The sequence below is a fragment of the Lathamus discolor genome, chromosome 3 (genome assembly GCF_037157495.1).
Source record: "Lathamus discolor isolate bLatDis1 chromosome 3, bLatDis1.hap1, whole genome shotgun sequence".
NCBI classification, from domain to species: Eukaryota; Metazoa; Chordata; class Aves; order Psittaciformes; family Psittacidae; genus Lathamus; species Lathamus discolor.
This window is the reverse complement of record NC_088886.1, coordinates 7804186-7820943: the sequence shown is the minus strand read 5'-3', so window position 1 is coordinate 7820943 and position 16758 is coordinate 7804186. Positions and strand designations below refer to the sequence as shown.

The following is a 16758-nucleotide window of genomic DNA, read 5'->3' as shown; positions in this document are numbered from 1 at the left end:
TGAGATGCCAAATATGTGTTACAAAATTTTTAGGCCAGTAAAACTTGAAATATTTAGAACCTTACATGATCAAAAGTCATTTACTAAAAGGATCAGTGAATATTTTGTGAAATTAAATTGCAAATCAGTAGCTTAAAAATTCTGAAGAAAAGGTTGGTAAGGTAACAGGTTTATACAAAACCAGTAGTATTTTAGTAGTAAGGTACATTGACATAGTTTAGTGCCACATGAATCTAGAGCTTAGAACAGTCTTTAACATGCAGTGATACTATTTGAGTCCTTCACCATAGTGATAGCAAGAAAAGTCTTGTGAATACTTAACAATCTGCTGTTTGTTAGTACTGGATATAGTTAGATTTGTTTTAGTACAATGAAGCAGACTATATGTCATTCTTTGGGGATTTGATGGAGTCAATTATGAATAGTTGAGATGGTTTTCTGCCTAGTTTTCTCACACCGCTATATGTGACTTGCTTTATTAAAGTAGCTGTTGGAGAAACTTTGTACAACAAAGGACTTGCTCATTTTTTATTAGTTACTCTACAAGTTATTTTTCACACAGGTTTAATTCCTACAATATTTTTCCCTTCTTAGAAAAGTTCTGCTACATGATCAGAATTATAATCTGCTTTTCAGGTTCTTGATGAAAGCTGGTAATAGTTGGCTGAGTTAGTTTTCTTGCTTCTGTTGAGTATCAAATTCCATTCTGTTATGGTTAAGTTTATTGGAGGATAAACAAATATGGTTGCTCCTCTTGCATTGATGCTAAGCATACTTTGAAGTTGGTTAGATGGTTTGCTTATAATGGACAAAACTGAACTTGTAGTGCCAGATGTAGCCATTTTTTCAGTGCTTTACTGCTCCAACTACCATATAAGCATAAAGGTAGGTGGAATTTGCATCCGCCACAGATACTAAGAGTTGCTTTCTGTTACATTAAGTCAGACAGACCTTGAAGTCCTCCTTTCAGCACCAGTAAATATTAACCAGCGTAAAATAGATGGGCTTACCCATTGTTGAGTGGGGTTTTTTGGTGTTTTTTTGCTAAACCATATCTGAAGCTCTTGTAGAGCTATTGAAGATAAGGTGGTTTCAGTGAGTGGTTTATGTGCAGCTAGTTGGAAGATGTTGATACACATGTAGTGAAAAATAGCCTCTTAAGTCTTCCCACTGTTTTAATAACCTTTACTCTGCTTCATCTCTCCTCCTCCCTCTCTCAAGCAGCTATACTTGTTGACTACATAGCAGTTCTGTTCCCGCTTGCCTTTTCTATAAATTGTGTTGGTATCTTGATTTCTTACTGCTGTAGGGAATTAAGAATACGGGTGTGTGTGTGTGTGTGTGTGTGTTAAGGCTTTTTTTACAGTTCTGTATGTTGCATGTGTATGAAGCATTATATATGTAAACATGTATTTTGTCTGACTGAAAGCTTTCTGTTCTCTGGTATAGAACCTTGACAGATTCTGCAAGATATCCCCCCCCCCCCCCCCCCAAGCTGTAAGGCAGGTATGGCTGCTGACTTACACTGTTGAAAAGAAATTATATTAACACTACCCCTGCACCCTGTTTTTACTTCTACAATGCCTTGCTCATTAGGAAGCAGACTTCTTCTTCCTTATATCCAATCTAAACTTCCCCTGTTTAAGTTTGAACCAATTACCCCTTGTCCTGTCACTACAGTTCCTAATAAATAGTCCATCCCCAGCATCCCTATAGCCCCCCCCACCTTATCCTCTCTCAGAACATAAAATCAGTTTCAAATACACAGCCATGCAGCCCTGGGTGTTTTGCTTTGTTTTGGGGGTTTGGTTCTGTTTTGTTTTAAATGTGTGTTAAGTTGAGCTGTTTCATGGACTCTTAAAACAACCTGCTTTAGGACTTGGGCAGTTAAATTTTCCTTAGTTACTCATAAATCAAGCGTATAATCATGGCACTTATAATTGAGATGACCCAAGGCATTTTCAGAATAATGAACTAAATTCCAGCTAAATAAGAATGTTATAGTGCTTACATCACTTATCAAAAAGTAATCAAAATAAATGAAGTGGGATGGATAGGTGGAGCATTAGACTCATGTTATCCCCTTTGCATGTATGGTAGTTGAAGATGTCCAGCTTTGCTGATACGTGTGTTGTAAAATATATGTAATGATCTGTCGTTGGTTTGGTTAGACTACAGTCTTCGAAATACGTGTTTTAAGAAGTAGCTTTTTTAATTCAGATATTTAGTTTTCCATCTTTGCTTTCCCATTTTCACTTCACTCTTTCTGGTCAGTCTTGCTTGCCTACTTTTGTGTCATTTCTGCCTTAACTCACCAACATGCCATTGTTGGTTGTGCATTACTGAGGAAGGGTAGCAAGCTTCAGTGCAAGTGCAGCATCTTTGTGTTTTATTTCTCAAGTCTTACAGATGATAGCATTGTGTGGGGATTTTATATGTAAAACATTACATATTTGGACTCAATGGTTTGCAACCCAATAGAACTCTTTGCCCTTAGTATCATTTGTGCCATGGAAAGTCTTGCTTAAGAAATGGCAACTAGCAGACATGAAATTTGAGCAGCCTATTGCCAGCTATTTAACCTAAGGAAGACTGTATAAGGTATCAAAGCATAAGTATGTGCCAACTTTCTTAATGCTATTTACAGCTTTTTTTTTTTTTTTCTCTTTTTCCTCTTAACTTTAACAACTGGGAATCTGGGGAAATATTCTGTACACAAGTTCTAAGGTTTACACTGAACATAGATACAGTGGCTAATGTGAACTTTGCAACAGAAGTGAAGAGATTTGGTTTAGTGTTCAGTGAAACTTACACTGTTGCTGGTACAATGTTAAAGCTATGCTAAGTGTAGATTGCTGTAACTTGTCTGTTGCCAGCGTGATTTTCACTGATGACAGCTTTATTGTATACATTGCCTGCTCTTTCACATATGCTTCTAGGTAAAATCCCCAAAATCCTAGATTGTAAATAAAACATTTGTAAATCTAGGGGATACCAGAAAGCAGAAGTTAAAAGCATTTAACATATACAGGCACTTTTGTCTTTCAGAAGCAAAAAGGGCCTTTGGAAACTTGACCTGTATGCTAATCACAGTACTTCAGAAACAGAGAGCTTCATGCCTTTTGGTTTTCAGGGACTCACTGGTCCTGCAGACAGTGTTTGCGGGGGGCTCTTAGTTGCTTGGGAAGAGCCTATGTTGTAAAGCATAACTGTATTCTGCAGTGCAGAAAGGGTATTTTTAAAATTGGTCGAACTTTTTTGGACAGATCCTCCGCAAACACTGATCTTCAGGAGTGCAGTGACTATGTATAGAATTGTTTCTTCTAAGTTTAGTTACGGTATCACATGATGAGGAACATTTTATGGCTGAAACTGTAAACATTCCTGAGAGAAACTTGCTGTTCTCACTTAACACAACTGATAAGTCATACAAGATTGTTATGTTGATATTTTGAACATTCTTTCCTTAAGGACCAAAATAATGAGGAGCAGCACGCAGATGGACTTATAGTAAGTTTAAATCTAATCTTTATCTCCCTTTAATTCTGCAGAACATGTGAACAGAGACCTGAATTTCCACTCATTTTGCAACATACTTCTTCCTTTCTCTGATTTACTGCTTCCAGTGTCTTGTTAAAATTACTGTTGATTCATTAGCTTCTGAGGTTGGCTAACACCTTTGCCTTTAGAAAATATAGTGAGCAGTTTTATACTGACTGTCTTAAATGGCAGTGTTATGACTGAACGCTGAGATAGAAACCTGCCATGTAAACAGATGAAAGGGAAATGATGGGGATAGAAACAGTTTTGTGTTCCATCTGAAGTATCTTTATGTATGAAATACTCGGCTATCTTTGTGCTTCAAGTAGTTTGTCTTTTCTGCAGTGCTGCTCAATTAAGCGAAGTTGTATTATGTCTGTTTAAGCAATTTTTCTTCTTTAATGTAACTTCTGTGTTTTTAATGTAACTTCTGTCCTCTTTGGTTTCAGTCACATGTGACTTCTCTTTCTTTGTTCTCTTTTTGTCACTTGAGTACATTTCAGATACTTTTAACAGGAGATTAGTTTCAATAAAACATAACTCTAAAAATCATAGTGTGTTTCCATTACAGCTGACAATAATTCCCAAGTTTTATTTGTCTTTCCATTATATACAGCTTTAGCAGCGTGATTCTCTGGTATGAACTTTGGAGTAAAAATGCACATACAGATTTTGGTTTCATGCTTATTGTAAATAAGATGAATGATTACTCTGTGGATAACCACATAATTCAGGTCTTAGTGCAATGAGAAGTTCTGTCCCGTGCTCTGGAAAGGAGAAGTTACGCAGCTAGACACTACCACAGGCAGAGGTGGTACGCACATTAGATCTGCACCTTGGAAATTCCACCTAGATAATACAACTTACTGTATTGTGAATTTGGTGAGCCACTACTCTAATTATCTGTGGGTTGGCTTATAATAGGAAGAGAAAAAAAAGTGTTTCTGTAAGAATGTATTAACTGATGCATTAGTGATTGTGAAGACTGATTTTTTTCATGTTATTGAGGTCAATGTTATCCTGACCTTTATTTTAAATTATTTTAATTTTAATTATTTTAAATTTAGGCAGGAATATGATTAATATTTGATACCATGGTGGGATGGTGGTCTTTTTGTTTCTGCCTGGTTGTTTTAAAGCTGTTCTTAAACTCAGAGTAGGAAACTTTCAGGTCTGCCTTCATCTGTTTCTAAACCATGGAGGCATACCCAAAAATATTTAACAAGAAACTCCAGTTCAGGTTGCAGTGTGGAGAATTGTTTCAGGATAAGGTTACAATCCTGCATGCAAAGTCAAAGTTACTTTGTTGTTCGTTTTTCACTTTAACGCAGCAGTGTTCTGTATCGTGTATGTTACTAGTTTCCCTAAAAACTAGGGGAGACAGAGATAGCAAGAGCATCCTGTGTATCATAGGGCCATCTCGATTCCGAAGTTTCTTAACTCTGGAAATTGGGTCATGATTTAAAACTGTGAAATGTGTAAGACAGGGACCTTCCTGTGTTGCATTATAATTGCACAAGCACTCGAAGTAATGTGTAAGGGACTTTTTTGTTTTGTTTTGTTTTGTTTTTTTGCTGGAATACAGTGGAATAACAGTGTATATACAGTGGAGTATTTACTTGTATACTAGCTAGTAACACCATTGAAAATGGCGAAAACCATTCTTATGCCTTTTATTTTGGACTGGAGATCTTTAAAAGATAAACAGGGAATGATAGTTTTGTTTTCAATTAAATTAGTCCTGTGCTATAAAAATAATCTTCACCACTTCAATGATTTTTAATGTAGGATAAAGTTCAGAATTATAATTAACCAGGAGAAGAGGCAAGAAATAAGTCTTTTTTTGTAGGAAAATGGAAGGAGGAAGGTTAAAATGACCCTGTTTCTCTGTCTGTATGCAAATAGAAGCTAATAGACTAAAAGAAAGGAAGAGCAGTTGAAGACTCTCTTCTGTTTTAAATATTGATCTAAAAAGAGGATAGGAATGAGCATACTGACTAAATTTAAAGGCAGATTTCATCTACTGTAAAAGCAGGTTTTTTTTTTTAAAAAGGGTAGATCTTGGTATTCTGTGACCTTCCCTGTGCTCGATACTCTTCAGCTTAAGCACAGCAGCAAGATTTCCTAGCAAACTGAGGCAAAGGTTCTGACATAGATCAGTGGCTTTAAATTGCAAGATGTTTAGAAAAGGGTTTTATATGCCTTTTATCCAGTCAACAACCCAGAACAATGTAGAAGTTCTGGTTGTTGTGTGTGAACATACATAACAAGCAATGCTTAGGTGATAACAAGCAGGCCAGTGAAGCAAGGAAAAATCAAGCTAATTTAGATTAAACAGCATTGCAGTTTTGATTTTCAAGAGGCTTGCTGTGTAAAAGCCATAAACACATACTGAAGTCAGTGACTTTTGTGTCAAGTTGAATTGGTGCTTCATTTTCAAAGTGCCCACATTCATAAGTAGACTGAAATGTCCTCTACTGGAGATGCACTGAAAACTGTCACTTCTCATTGGAAAGAGGTTTGACAACTAAGCCACTTCATGGCTGTCAGCATGCCGATGATTCGTGTTGTAATTATGGGTTAATTTACTATGGTCTGGACAAATTAAAACTTTTTTGGAAATAAAAAAAAAAAGGGTCTAAAAATACAGATTACCCATCTTAATTCTTGCAGATAATTTGCATCTAACTTTCCACTCTTTGCATGCGCATTAATTAATGGACATTGGAAAGAATAGCAGAAGCTAAAACCTGAAATAAGAACTCTTTATATAACACAATTCAGATCTGTAGCAAATTCAGTTTAGTGTCAAATCTGTGTAAAGAATTAAGGTGTTACCGCTTTGAAAGTATTTCTCATGTCCTCAACTGTCAATTTGTGTTTTACTTTCTCAGGAACTCACTATCTTGCATTTGGGCATTTCTTGTGTTCACAATGTTATTGCTATCTATGCTTTATCGTTTAGGGTGTTTTTTTTTTAACTGAGAAAAAATGTGCTTTTCTTTTGTCTCAGAGCACTATAAACCCAGTTGACGCAGTATATCAGCCCAGTCCTCTGGAACAGTCAGTGATCAGCACAATGCCTTCCCAAGCAGTTATACCTCCAGGTATGGTATACAGAAAGAACCTCAGTGGAAATGTTCATGAGCAGAACAGCTGCAGTGATGGAGGGGCTGCATAATCTTGAATAGCTTCTGTAATTTTCAGGAAAAATACATGCTTTTTAACTCAGTATCTGCAATTTTTTTAAATGCTGTCTCTGCTGCATAATAAACAAGAGCTAGATAGTAGTGATGGAAACATGTTTTTCAGTCTGCACGACTTTTATAGAAAAGGATTATATTTTTGAAGGTGAAGTAATGTGTTGTCTCCTTCCCAATAAAAGTGTAATTCTCATATTTAAATGTGAATTTTGGGTTTAACATATCAAAATATCCCCTAGAACCTGCTCAGTTGTGCAAGTCAGAGCAGCGACCCTCATCTTTGCCAGTGGGACCTGTAGTAGCATCACTTGGAAATCAGACTCCAACACCAAATAGTACAGGTACTGTGTAACTGTCCTATTGAAGCACAAGAAACAAAACCTGAATATGTACTGTTTGTTACCTAATCAAATGTAATTACCTGTTAAGACAACATTGTGTTGGCCTATATCTTGCTTTTAATCCACACATGTTCAGTGTTGTGTTAAAATCAGTTACTCTGCTCTTTCTTCCTGCCATGTATTCATAACACATAGGAGTATTACCATCTTTCTTGTCTCTGTTGTTGCAATCTTGCAGTAATCAGCACAAGAACTTTGCAATTAATGCATCATATGTGGCCTTGGGTTTTTTTTTTTTTAATTCTTTGATTTACTCCTCTCCCCCTTAATAGCATTCATTGGGCTATTTAAAGCTACATGAGACACTCTGAAGCAAAAGTTGCTGTATGTGTGTGTGTGTATGTACATATGTATATATGTATGTATATATGTATATATGTATATATGTATATATATATGAAGTTGCTATAAATACCTGTTTCCTGTAATATTTTAAAGAGTTTTTTTTAACCATAGCTGCATAGTTAATTTTTTTATTATCTGTCTACCTTGACTGTTACTTCCTGATCAGTGTATTGATTATGTTGTCCAATCACGCTAAAACTCTTGCAGTTCCCTCCCAAGTTTTTCTCTAAGCTTGTGTGTAAATGATTTCTTGTTACTTTAGTACTACCCTTCCTTCCCAGAACACTAACAATCACATGTATAAAACAGTATTCATCCCAGTCTGAAAAAAGAAGTATACCATTGCTGGCTTTTTCTCCTGCTAGACAGTTCCTTTTTTCAGTCTTTATGCTCTGCATCTCATCTTTTAGTTAGCATCTGATGATTTTTGTGTATGTGTGTAAATATCTTAGGTTGCTTAATAACCTCAGTTGTGATTTGAAAGACAAAAGGCCTGTGTTAGTGTTAACCTTGTTTGTCTTTATTGCTATGACTGTGTTGAAAAGTGGTGAGTTAGTGGTGAGACAGGCTTCATGTAATCTAATTTAGAAACTAAATAAATTTAGTATTCCTTAGCTTTTGTCACAAATACATTCATAGCTAAATTGGAAAAAGATGTTTTGTGTCAGTAGCATAAAGTTGAGTGAAAACTGCTAGACCAGAGGCTTCTGATCAGATGTGTGAGGTCCAAATGGCAACAAGGTGACTATTGCAGTGTCTCAGGGGCTGACTTAGTATCAGTACTGCTTAGATAACAGATAACCTAGACATGAACCTTGCCAAACCGGGGAGAACAATGGATGCCCTTCAGAGGGGCTGTGACTAGCTGCGGAAGTGGACAGAAACCTCATGAAGTTAGATGAAGGCAAATGTAAAGTCCTTCTCCCACCTACAGTGGGCACAGCCCTCAGCTTGCCCTCTTTTTTGCATGGGGTTAACTGCAGCTCCGCAGGGGAGGAGTCAGGACCAGCAACAAGTGGAACACAAGTCAGCAGCGTGCCCTTGTGGTGATGAAGGTGTTGATGCATACCAGGCTGGATTAGGGAGAGTATAAAGAGCAGAAACAGAGAAGTGATTGTTCCTCTCTACTTGGGATCTGAGAGACCTTATCTTGAGTACTATGTGTAGTTTTGGGTTCCATAGTGTGAAGACATGGATCACCATGTTTGAGAAGCTGAGCCCCATGATGTACTTGGAGGCTGACAGAACTGGGTTTGTTCAGCCTTAGAAGATTAAGCTAAAGAGGGATGTTACTGCTGTCTTCTGCCAAGACTTTCTCCCAGTTACTGGGAGGGTATAAAGAAGATAGAACTGGGCTGCTCTTGGAGATGCACAGCAAAAGGATGAGGCAGTTAACACAAGTTGTAAGGAAGAAAATTCCAAGTAGGTATTGGAATATGTTTTGGATTTATAACGAGATGGTTCAAACTTCGGAATAGGTTCCCTAGAAAGATTATGGAATCTTCTTCTTGAGAGAGGTTTTAAACCTGACTAGACGTGATCTTGAACAAACTGGTCAAGTCTGGGCCTTGAGTGGGGAATAAACCAGACTTCTAGAGATCCCTTCCAATATACGTTGTGCTATACATTTATACAAGTTTTCAGTATTGTTGTTTTGCCTGTAGTTGACAACTTTGGGAAAACATGTCCTTATACTTTTCTGTTCTGTGTTCTTGATTTTCCTTGTGACCTTTCTTTTGTTGTCTCTTAAATGAAACTTGATATAAAGTTGACTGATTATTGCTTATTTTGTAAGATACCATACCCTCTGAGTTTGTGTTAGTTTTCGATTTAAACAATCTACTCATAAGTGAGAACTGGTGGATTTTGAAAGAGTTAATTTTAAGTCTGCAATGTTTAATATTCCACAGGAAGTGGGCAGTCGGCACCAAGCAGCAGTCTCACCTCTCCAAGCCATGTCAACCTGTCTCCAAATACAGTCCCAGATTTTTCTTACTCGAGCAGTGAGGATGAGTTCTATGATGCTGATGAATTCTATCAGAGCAGTTCTTCCCCAAAGCGATGTATGGAGTAAGTAGCTGAAAGCATGCAGTGTGTGCTGAATGCAGCTTTTATCTATGGGAGCATGGCTTGTCTGCTTGTAGAAGTTAAGCTAAAGAAGCAAATTAGCCACGTTGGCTTTTTAAAAAACAACAGAGGAGGTGAAAATCCACTTAGTGTAACAGAATTAGATTACCCCAACCCCAGCACAGTCATCTATAAGGGATACAGTTTCCTCATCTGCTCCTTCCCATTCCATCAGGTATATATGTTGGCAAAACTCTTAACATAAACCAAACTTGGAAAGCCACCAGCTCAGAGATACAGTCTTGAGACCCTGTTGTATTTCACTTGCATTGTTGCAGTCTTTGGTAAATAGCTAATTCCCTCTCACCTTTACTAAAAGAAACTTTTTTGGAGTTGTCTTTCCCCAGAAATCTCTATTTACTCTTATTTTTTTCTGAATTGGAGAATTACTGTGAAGAGATGCTACACATATCAAAGAGGAATTAATCAGCTGGTGTTACCTTAGACTTCAGGCTTTCCCATTTGTTCAGCTACAGTCAATTAGAAGATCCCTGTGAATTATCATGCAGCACATATAATAATTCTACCAGTAAACTCATTGTCTCTGTCTAGCAAATTGTAATAATTTGGTCTGAATTAGTTGATTGTGAATTGTGTGAATTTATTACTCTTCTTTAGTTCTTCAGGATCTGCCGCCGTCCTGACTCGGAGCAGCACAGGAAGCAGTCTGAAACGTCCAGATACCACAGAATCCCTCAATTCTTCCATTTCTAATGGAACAAATGATACTGGTAAGCAGACTGTGTGAACTTCCAGTAAGAAAATCTGTATGTAAGCTGTATATGATCACATATGATATATGACAAGGTACTCATGGAAAATGGTTTCTCTATTATTTCTTTACTAGTGGAAACAATGTTGTTGAATCGTAGGATTAAAAAATCTTAGCTTTATAAAGAAGACCTTTTTAACAGTTAATATATATGCTAATTAAATACAGTCTGTCTTTGGTAGTTTAGAGAAAAATGAAAACAATTTGGTCTTTCTAGATCTCTTCGATCCTCCTGATGATCGAGATGATGATGGGGAAGGAGAATCAGTGGAAGAACATAAGAGTGTTATTATGCATCTATTGTCACAAGTTAGATTAGGAATGGATCTAACAAAGGTAAACTTGCTGACTGTTCATGGGGAAGAAAGGGGGAGTAAACCCTGAATTCTGTCTAAATCAGTTCAGTGCCAAAGTAATAATTTAACTGTGTATTTATTCTGTGAGCTAGTTAGGCTAAAAGCTCTTTAGCATGGTTGTAGTTTTTAATTGGAGATGTTAATGGGAGGGAAAAATAATGCAGAATAAATGTATCCAACTGCTAAAATCTGATTGAGAAAATAGTTTGCTATGGAAAGTAGTTGTTTGTTCTATTGGAACCTGATCCTTGGAGTGTTAAAGCTGGGATAAGAGGAATGCTATATGCAGTGGTAATGTTTCTCATATCTTTAGGATAACAGAGATCTACAAGATCCCAGTATATGGTGATATTCAGTAAAACATAAATAGAACAGAAGGGGGAATTAAGCACAAAGTGAAATGCTTTGCTTTATTGTGTATTTTAAAATGCTCCATGTAGGTCTGGCAAGTAAAGAGCTGTATTTTTCATGAATGTGATTCATGCTGATACCTGTCTGAAGGCTGAATGAACAGCATGCTGAAGGTGTTGATCTTTCTAGGCAGCTTGGTTAAGTTTAGACAAGTAATTCCAGATTGAAAAATAGTAGAAGAGATCAATCCTGTCATCAGTTTCCTTAAGTGGATGACATTAACTGTCCAGTATGGTACTTACAATAGAGAATAAGAAGATAAACTTCAAACTTTTCAGAAGTAGCCAGCAGCTTACAGGTGAACCACAGAAAGTTTCTGGCAGTTCTGAATAGGAATTGATCCAGTATGTGTCTGTTTTGGGGATTCCTGGAATAGTTGAAAATTACTGATCTCAGGCTGCCAAGAAACATCATGAGCGTGCATCTTGTCTGTATCACTTTAAAGTCAGCAACAGCAATCAGCAGTGGTCTGGACCACACTGATCAGTCAGCAGATCCACAAGAATGGAACCTGAAAATGCTGTTTGGGAGGAAAAGTAGTGGGGAAGAGATTAACCTTCGTCCTGTTAAAAGAGGCACGTAAGAGGCTGTGCCTACATGGCATGGCTGTAACTGAAAATTGACAATGTACATACAGACTAAATTAAAAAATCAGTGTTACTGTAACTAAGAACTGCTTTTGATAAGCTCAGCCATGCAGTTGGGTGTGCTGTAACTGGGGTTAGCTAATACATAAGACGAGGCAGTTTCTCTTAAATCTTTGGTTTATAGAAGATGCCAACTGAGCTGCATGTGTCCAAACTCACTGGTAAATTTGTGAACACGATCAGTTTACAGGCATATTAAGCCTCAGATTAGTATGTTATTTAGAGTTAGTATGTAGAATGCTTTTGTGCAGGCTGTTGAAGTGTCTTGATCTGTAAGAGGGTTTCTCTTCACCTAGGTGGTTCTTCCAACTTTTATCCTGGAAAGAAGATCACTGTTGGAAATGTATGCTGACTTTTTTGCACATCCAGATTTATTTGTCAGGTATTTGATTTTTCAAGTACAGCATTAACTGGTTCTGATATTACTTTCAGCAGCCCATAAACAAGCTGGTGGTTTTGAAGAATATTGCTTGGGGTTTGATCTAAACTTAAAAATAGTTGAAATATTCAAACAACAACCAAACATCCCAAACCCTTTCCTGTATTCAAGGTGACTGTTTGTATTTCATTTTGCCTGTCCTTCTATTCTCTCTTTCTTGCTCATGTAGCATTAGCGACCAGAAGGATCCAAAGGAACGGATGGTTCAAGTGGTTAAATGGTACCTCTCAGCTTTTCATGCAGGAAGAAAAGGGTCTGTTGCTAAAAAGCCTTACAATCCCATTTTGGGTGAGATCTTCCGATGTCATTGGGTGTTACCAGGCACTGAAGGTGAAGATGATATGGTTAGTTTCTTGTATGTTTTTTGGTGCCTAGAATGCATGCGAGTAATTCCCAAAGCTGTATTAATTTACTGACTGAAATGGCTTGTGCTATGTTTAATTAACAAAACTGATGAACTGTGGCAATTTCTTCACTAATTTCCTAGCCCCCTCTTTTCTTTGGAAAGGTGTATAAAATATCTTGCATAACAAAATTTGAGCTATTACTTTTATTCAGTTTTTAGGTACTAGAACTAGTTGACATGTTGAAAATGTTCTCTTTCCTGAACCGTGTCACAGCACTGAGTGTGAATTCCTTTCTTCCCAAAGCATTGATTTTTGTATTTTTTTAATAATTTCTCTAAACCCTTGTGTTTTTAACAGTGGGGTTTCTTCTCCTCACAACCTAGAAAGCAGTGCAGTTTCTCAGTGCAGTATTTAATTCTCCTTTTAAAATACATCTAAATACATCTTTTTTTTTTTGACATCTAAAGTTTGGATTCTGTGCTTGGATAGTATTCTGGTTGTTTGCCTGTGTCTGGCCACTGCTTTTCCTTTTGTGCTTTATCAGTATGTCTGGTGAAGCAAAGGACACAGTAACAGCAGTGACACTCATAACCTGAAATCATCTGCCAGTGTATGAGGTTTTCCTCTTATTTGCCCGGGTTTCAATGAGACTCAAGGATTAAACACTTGAGCCATAGACAACACAGAGCCCCACTGATTCCAGGGAACAGCTCTGGCACTTGCAGTGTGGCCTGACATGTTTTGTTTTTCTTTATTTTTGTGGCTTTTAGTCACCTCATTTAGGCTTCTCACCTTCTGAAGTTGCAAATGATCATGAGGCATCCCTGTTTATGGCAGGGCATTGGAACTGGATGATCTTAAGGTCCTTTCTAACCCAAACCATTCTGTGATTCTATGTAGGAAGTGCTGATGTGAGATACTTCAGGTAGCCTCAGTGTATTATATCAAAACATGTGATTGCTTTGATGTAAAACATGTAATTTTTCCATTTAATTTGCTTCTCCCCCATTTTGTTTTCTCAATTCTTGTTTCTAAGGTGGATGTTTGGACTCCTGTTTGCTGGGTTAAAGGCAATATTGTATTTGTGCTTCCATCGCTTTTAACAATGAATTACACTTTTCAGTATTTGCCACAGGAAATGAGTGTTGTTTTATGGTTCTGTGATACATAGAATCTGATCATTATTAATGTGCAGTCAGACTTTCTCAGAAGCGAAAAGTATTTCTGCCACCCATTGCATATTAGTTAATAAGAGATTAAGTGTATTTAAATATTATTTTGTAATTGGGTTTATACATGACTCAGTTTAACTCTTTTTATTTGGGGATGTCTCCCCAGTACATTTATACTCAAAAACAAGACAGTAGAAACTATTCTTTCGAAGGCATCACAGCCTAAGGAGTAAGGAGTTTATTCTTCATCAAATTAGCAAACTGGGAAATACCTTAAAATGACTGCAATACCTCTTTAGAAGCCATTAAACATGGAAGCAACTTGGAAGTCTCCAGTGTTCTGTAAACACAGTCAATGACAAAAATCCTCTCTGCTGTCACACAGGAGCCAGTTTCAGAAGGACCAGTTCCCTGGGTCAGTAAAAGCAGTGTAACGTTTGTGGCAGAGCAGGTCTCTCATCATCCTCCAAGTAAGTTGATAATAACTTTGCTAATAAAGATGATGTCTGGATAGGAGTGAAAGTAAAATCAGCTCCTGGTTTAAATCGTGGGTTTATGTTTTCTCTCCAAATTTAAAAGCTGAAAGTTTTACCTAGGAATTGTTTTTGTGAGAAACAAATTGCAAACTCTGTGCCACATAAGTATGAAGCACTTTGAAATATTTGTTGATGAATGAATTCAGAAACAACAGTATCAATGTCCTGTGCTGTTGGTTTTAACACCTTTTTCTTTAGTTTCAGCATTTTACGCGGAGTGTTTTAGCAAGAGGATACAGTTCAATGCTCACATATGGACCAAGTCAAAGTTCTTAGGAATGTCTATCGGGGTCCATAACATAGGGCAAGGTATGTGTACATACATTTAACAGTAAAAGAGAAACTTACATTCTGCAGTTAGAATTTTTACAGAAATTCTTTAAAGTCATCTATTAAACATAAGGAATGTTTGAATTTCATAGAACCATAGAATGGATGGGGTTGGAAGGCATCTTCAGAGGTCACCTGGTCCAAACCCCCTGCAGCAGTCAGGCACAGCTACAGGTTGGGCAAAGAGATTCAGAGCAGCCCTGCAGAGAAGGACTTGGGGGTGTTGGTCAATAAGAAAATGAACATGAGCCAGCAGTGTGCGCCTGCAGCCTGGAAAGCCAACCATATCCTGGGCTGCATCAAAAGGAGCGTCACCAGCAGGTTGAAGGAGGTGATCCTGCCCCTCTACTCTGCTGAGTGAGACCTCACCTGGAGCATTGTGTGCAGTTCTGGTGTCCTCAACATAAAAAGGACATGGAACTGTTGGAACAAGTCCAGAGGAGGTCACGAGGACGATCAGGGGACTGGAGCACCTCCCGTATGAAGACAGGCTGAGGAAGTTGGGGCTGTTCAGCCTGGAGAAGAGAAGGCTGCATGGGGACCTCATAGCAGCCTTCCAGTACCTGAAGGGGGCCTATAGGGATGCTGGGGAGGGACTCGTCGTCAGGGACTGTAGTGACAGGACAAGGGGTAATGGGTTAAAACTTAAACAAGGGAAGTTTAAACTGGATATAAGGAGGAAGTTATTTCCTGTTAGGGTGGTGAGGCACTGGAATGGGTTGCCCAGGGAGGTTGTGAGTGCTCCATCCCTGGCAGTGTTCAAGGCCAGGTTGGTCAGAGCCTTGGGTGGGATGGTTTAGTGTGAGGTGTCCCTGCCCATGGCAAGGTGGGTTGGAACTGGATGATCTTAAGGTCCTTTCCAACCCTATTTTATGACATCTTGAACTATATCAGGTTGCCCAGAGCGTCATCCAGCCTGACCTTGAATGTCTCCAGGGACAGCTCAACCACCACCTCTCTGGGCAACCTGTGCCAGTGTTTTACCACCCTCATTGTAAAGAATGTTTTCCTCCCATCCATCCTGAATCTCCCTTTTTTAAATTAAAACCATCACCCCTCATCCTATCGCAACAGGCCCTATCTTTCATGTAGGCCCCTTTTAAGAACTGAAAGACTGCAATAAGGCCCACTGGAGTCTTCTCCAGGATGAACAACCCCAACTTCTGTAACTAGAGCTTGTCTCTAGGAATCAGAGATTCCTTCTGCACCCTTTGTGTGCTGAAATCACTCAGGGCCCAGAAAGAAATTTCAGGAAATTGTATGTCTTCGGAAATACAGTTCTCCGTGCCTTTTCCCAGAAGTGAGGCGTTCCCAGCCCCGCTGAAAACTAAAGCTCTTCACTTTTCCTGTTAATGGTACTTGTTGTTAATGAAGTATTTCAGGAGATCCTTATGAAAAGTTTTGTAGAGGTTTTGCTTAATGTTTTTTAAATCTATTTCTATTTTTCCTTATTAGGGTGTGTAACATGCCTAGATTATGATGAACACTATATTTTGACCTTTCCTAATGGTTATGGAAGGTAAGTAAATGCTCTATTTGCTGTTTTCATTTTTTAATGCCTTGTAATACTTCATGCTTAATATTTGTCAATTAACAGGTTATAAATACATACGTTTGTAATTGCAGGTCTATTCTCACTGTGCCATGGATAGAACTTGGTGGGGAATGCAGTATTAATTGCTCAAAGACAGGCTATAATGCTTCCATCGTCTTCCACACAAAACCGTTTTATGGAGGAAAGAAGCACAGAATTACAGCTGAAATCTTGTAAGTAGGTTTCTGCAGTCAGTCTCACTTTTCATCTTTTAAATGCTGATAGTATTTTTTCAAGATAGTAGCATAACATACTGAAACAGCTATAGCCCAGTCACTGGGCTCATGATTACTGGGCATGGAATGCCAGTTGTAGGTAAGGTTTGTGAGAGGAAACCTGCATAGGCCTGCACCCAACCTTGTCCTTCCCTAAAACATTCTTGGCTGATTACCAAAAGGAACTTAAATTTTCAATCCTGCATTATCCAAAATGCCTTCATCATTACCTCTCCTAAAAACACTGAAGCAAACCTTGTAATGCTGCTGTCTGCAGCATGTCAGTTGAAGTTCTATTTATCTATTTACACCTGTGGTTTGGT

At 38.0% G+C, this 16758-nt stretch overlaps 1 protein-coding gene across 3 annotated transcripts in view; it reads left to right on the top strand.

Annotated features, from left to right (window-relative positions):
* Positions 1-16758, top strand: part of OSBPL9 (oxysterol binding protein like 9) — a 62026-nt gene that overhangs the window by 42803 nt on the left and 2465 nt on the right. For 2 of the 3 annotated variants that reach the window (XM_065673364.1, XM_065673363.1), the window contains 12 exons: positions 3472-3510; positions 6554-6647; positions 6983-7084; positions 9400-9559; positions 10235-10347; positions 10606-10724; positions 12099-12184; positions 12411-12585; positions 14146-14230; positions 14495-14605; positions 16082-16145; positions 16253-16393. In XM_065673364.1, coding sequence (XP_065529436.1) covers positions 3472-3510; positions 6554-6647; positions 6983-7084; positions 9400-9559; positions 10235-10347; positions 10606-10724; positions 12099-12184; positions 12411-12585; positions 14146-14230; positions 14495-14605; positions 16082-16145; positions 16253-16393 — 1289 coding nt within the window. The remainder of the gene's footprint in view (positions 1-3471; positions 3511-6553; positions 6648-6982; positions 7085-9399; positions 9560-10234; positions 10348-10605; positions 10725-12098; positions 12185-12410; positions 12586-14145; positions 14231-14494; positions 14606-16081; positions 16146-16252; positions 16394-16758) is intronic. The other variant, XM_065673365.1, reaches the window with a different exon arrangement.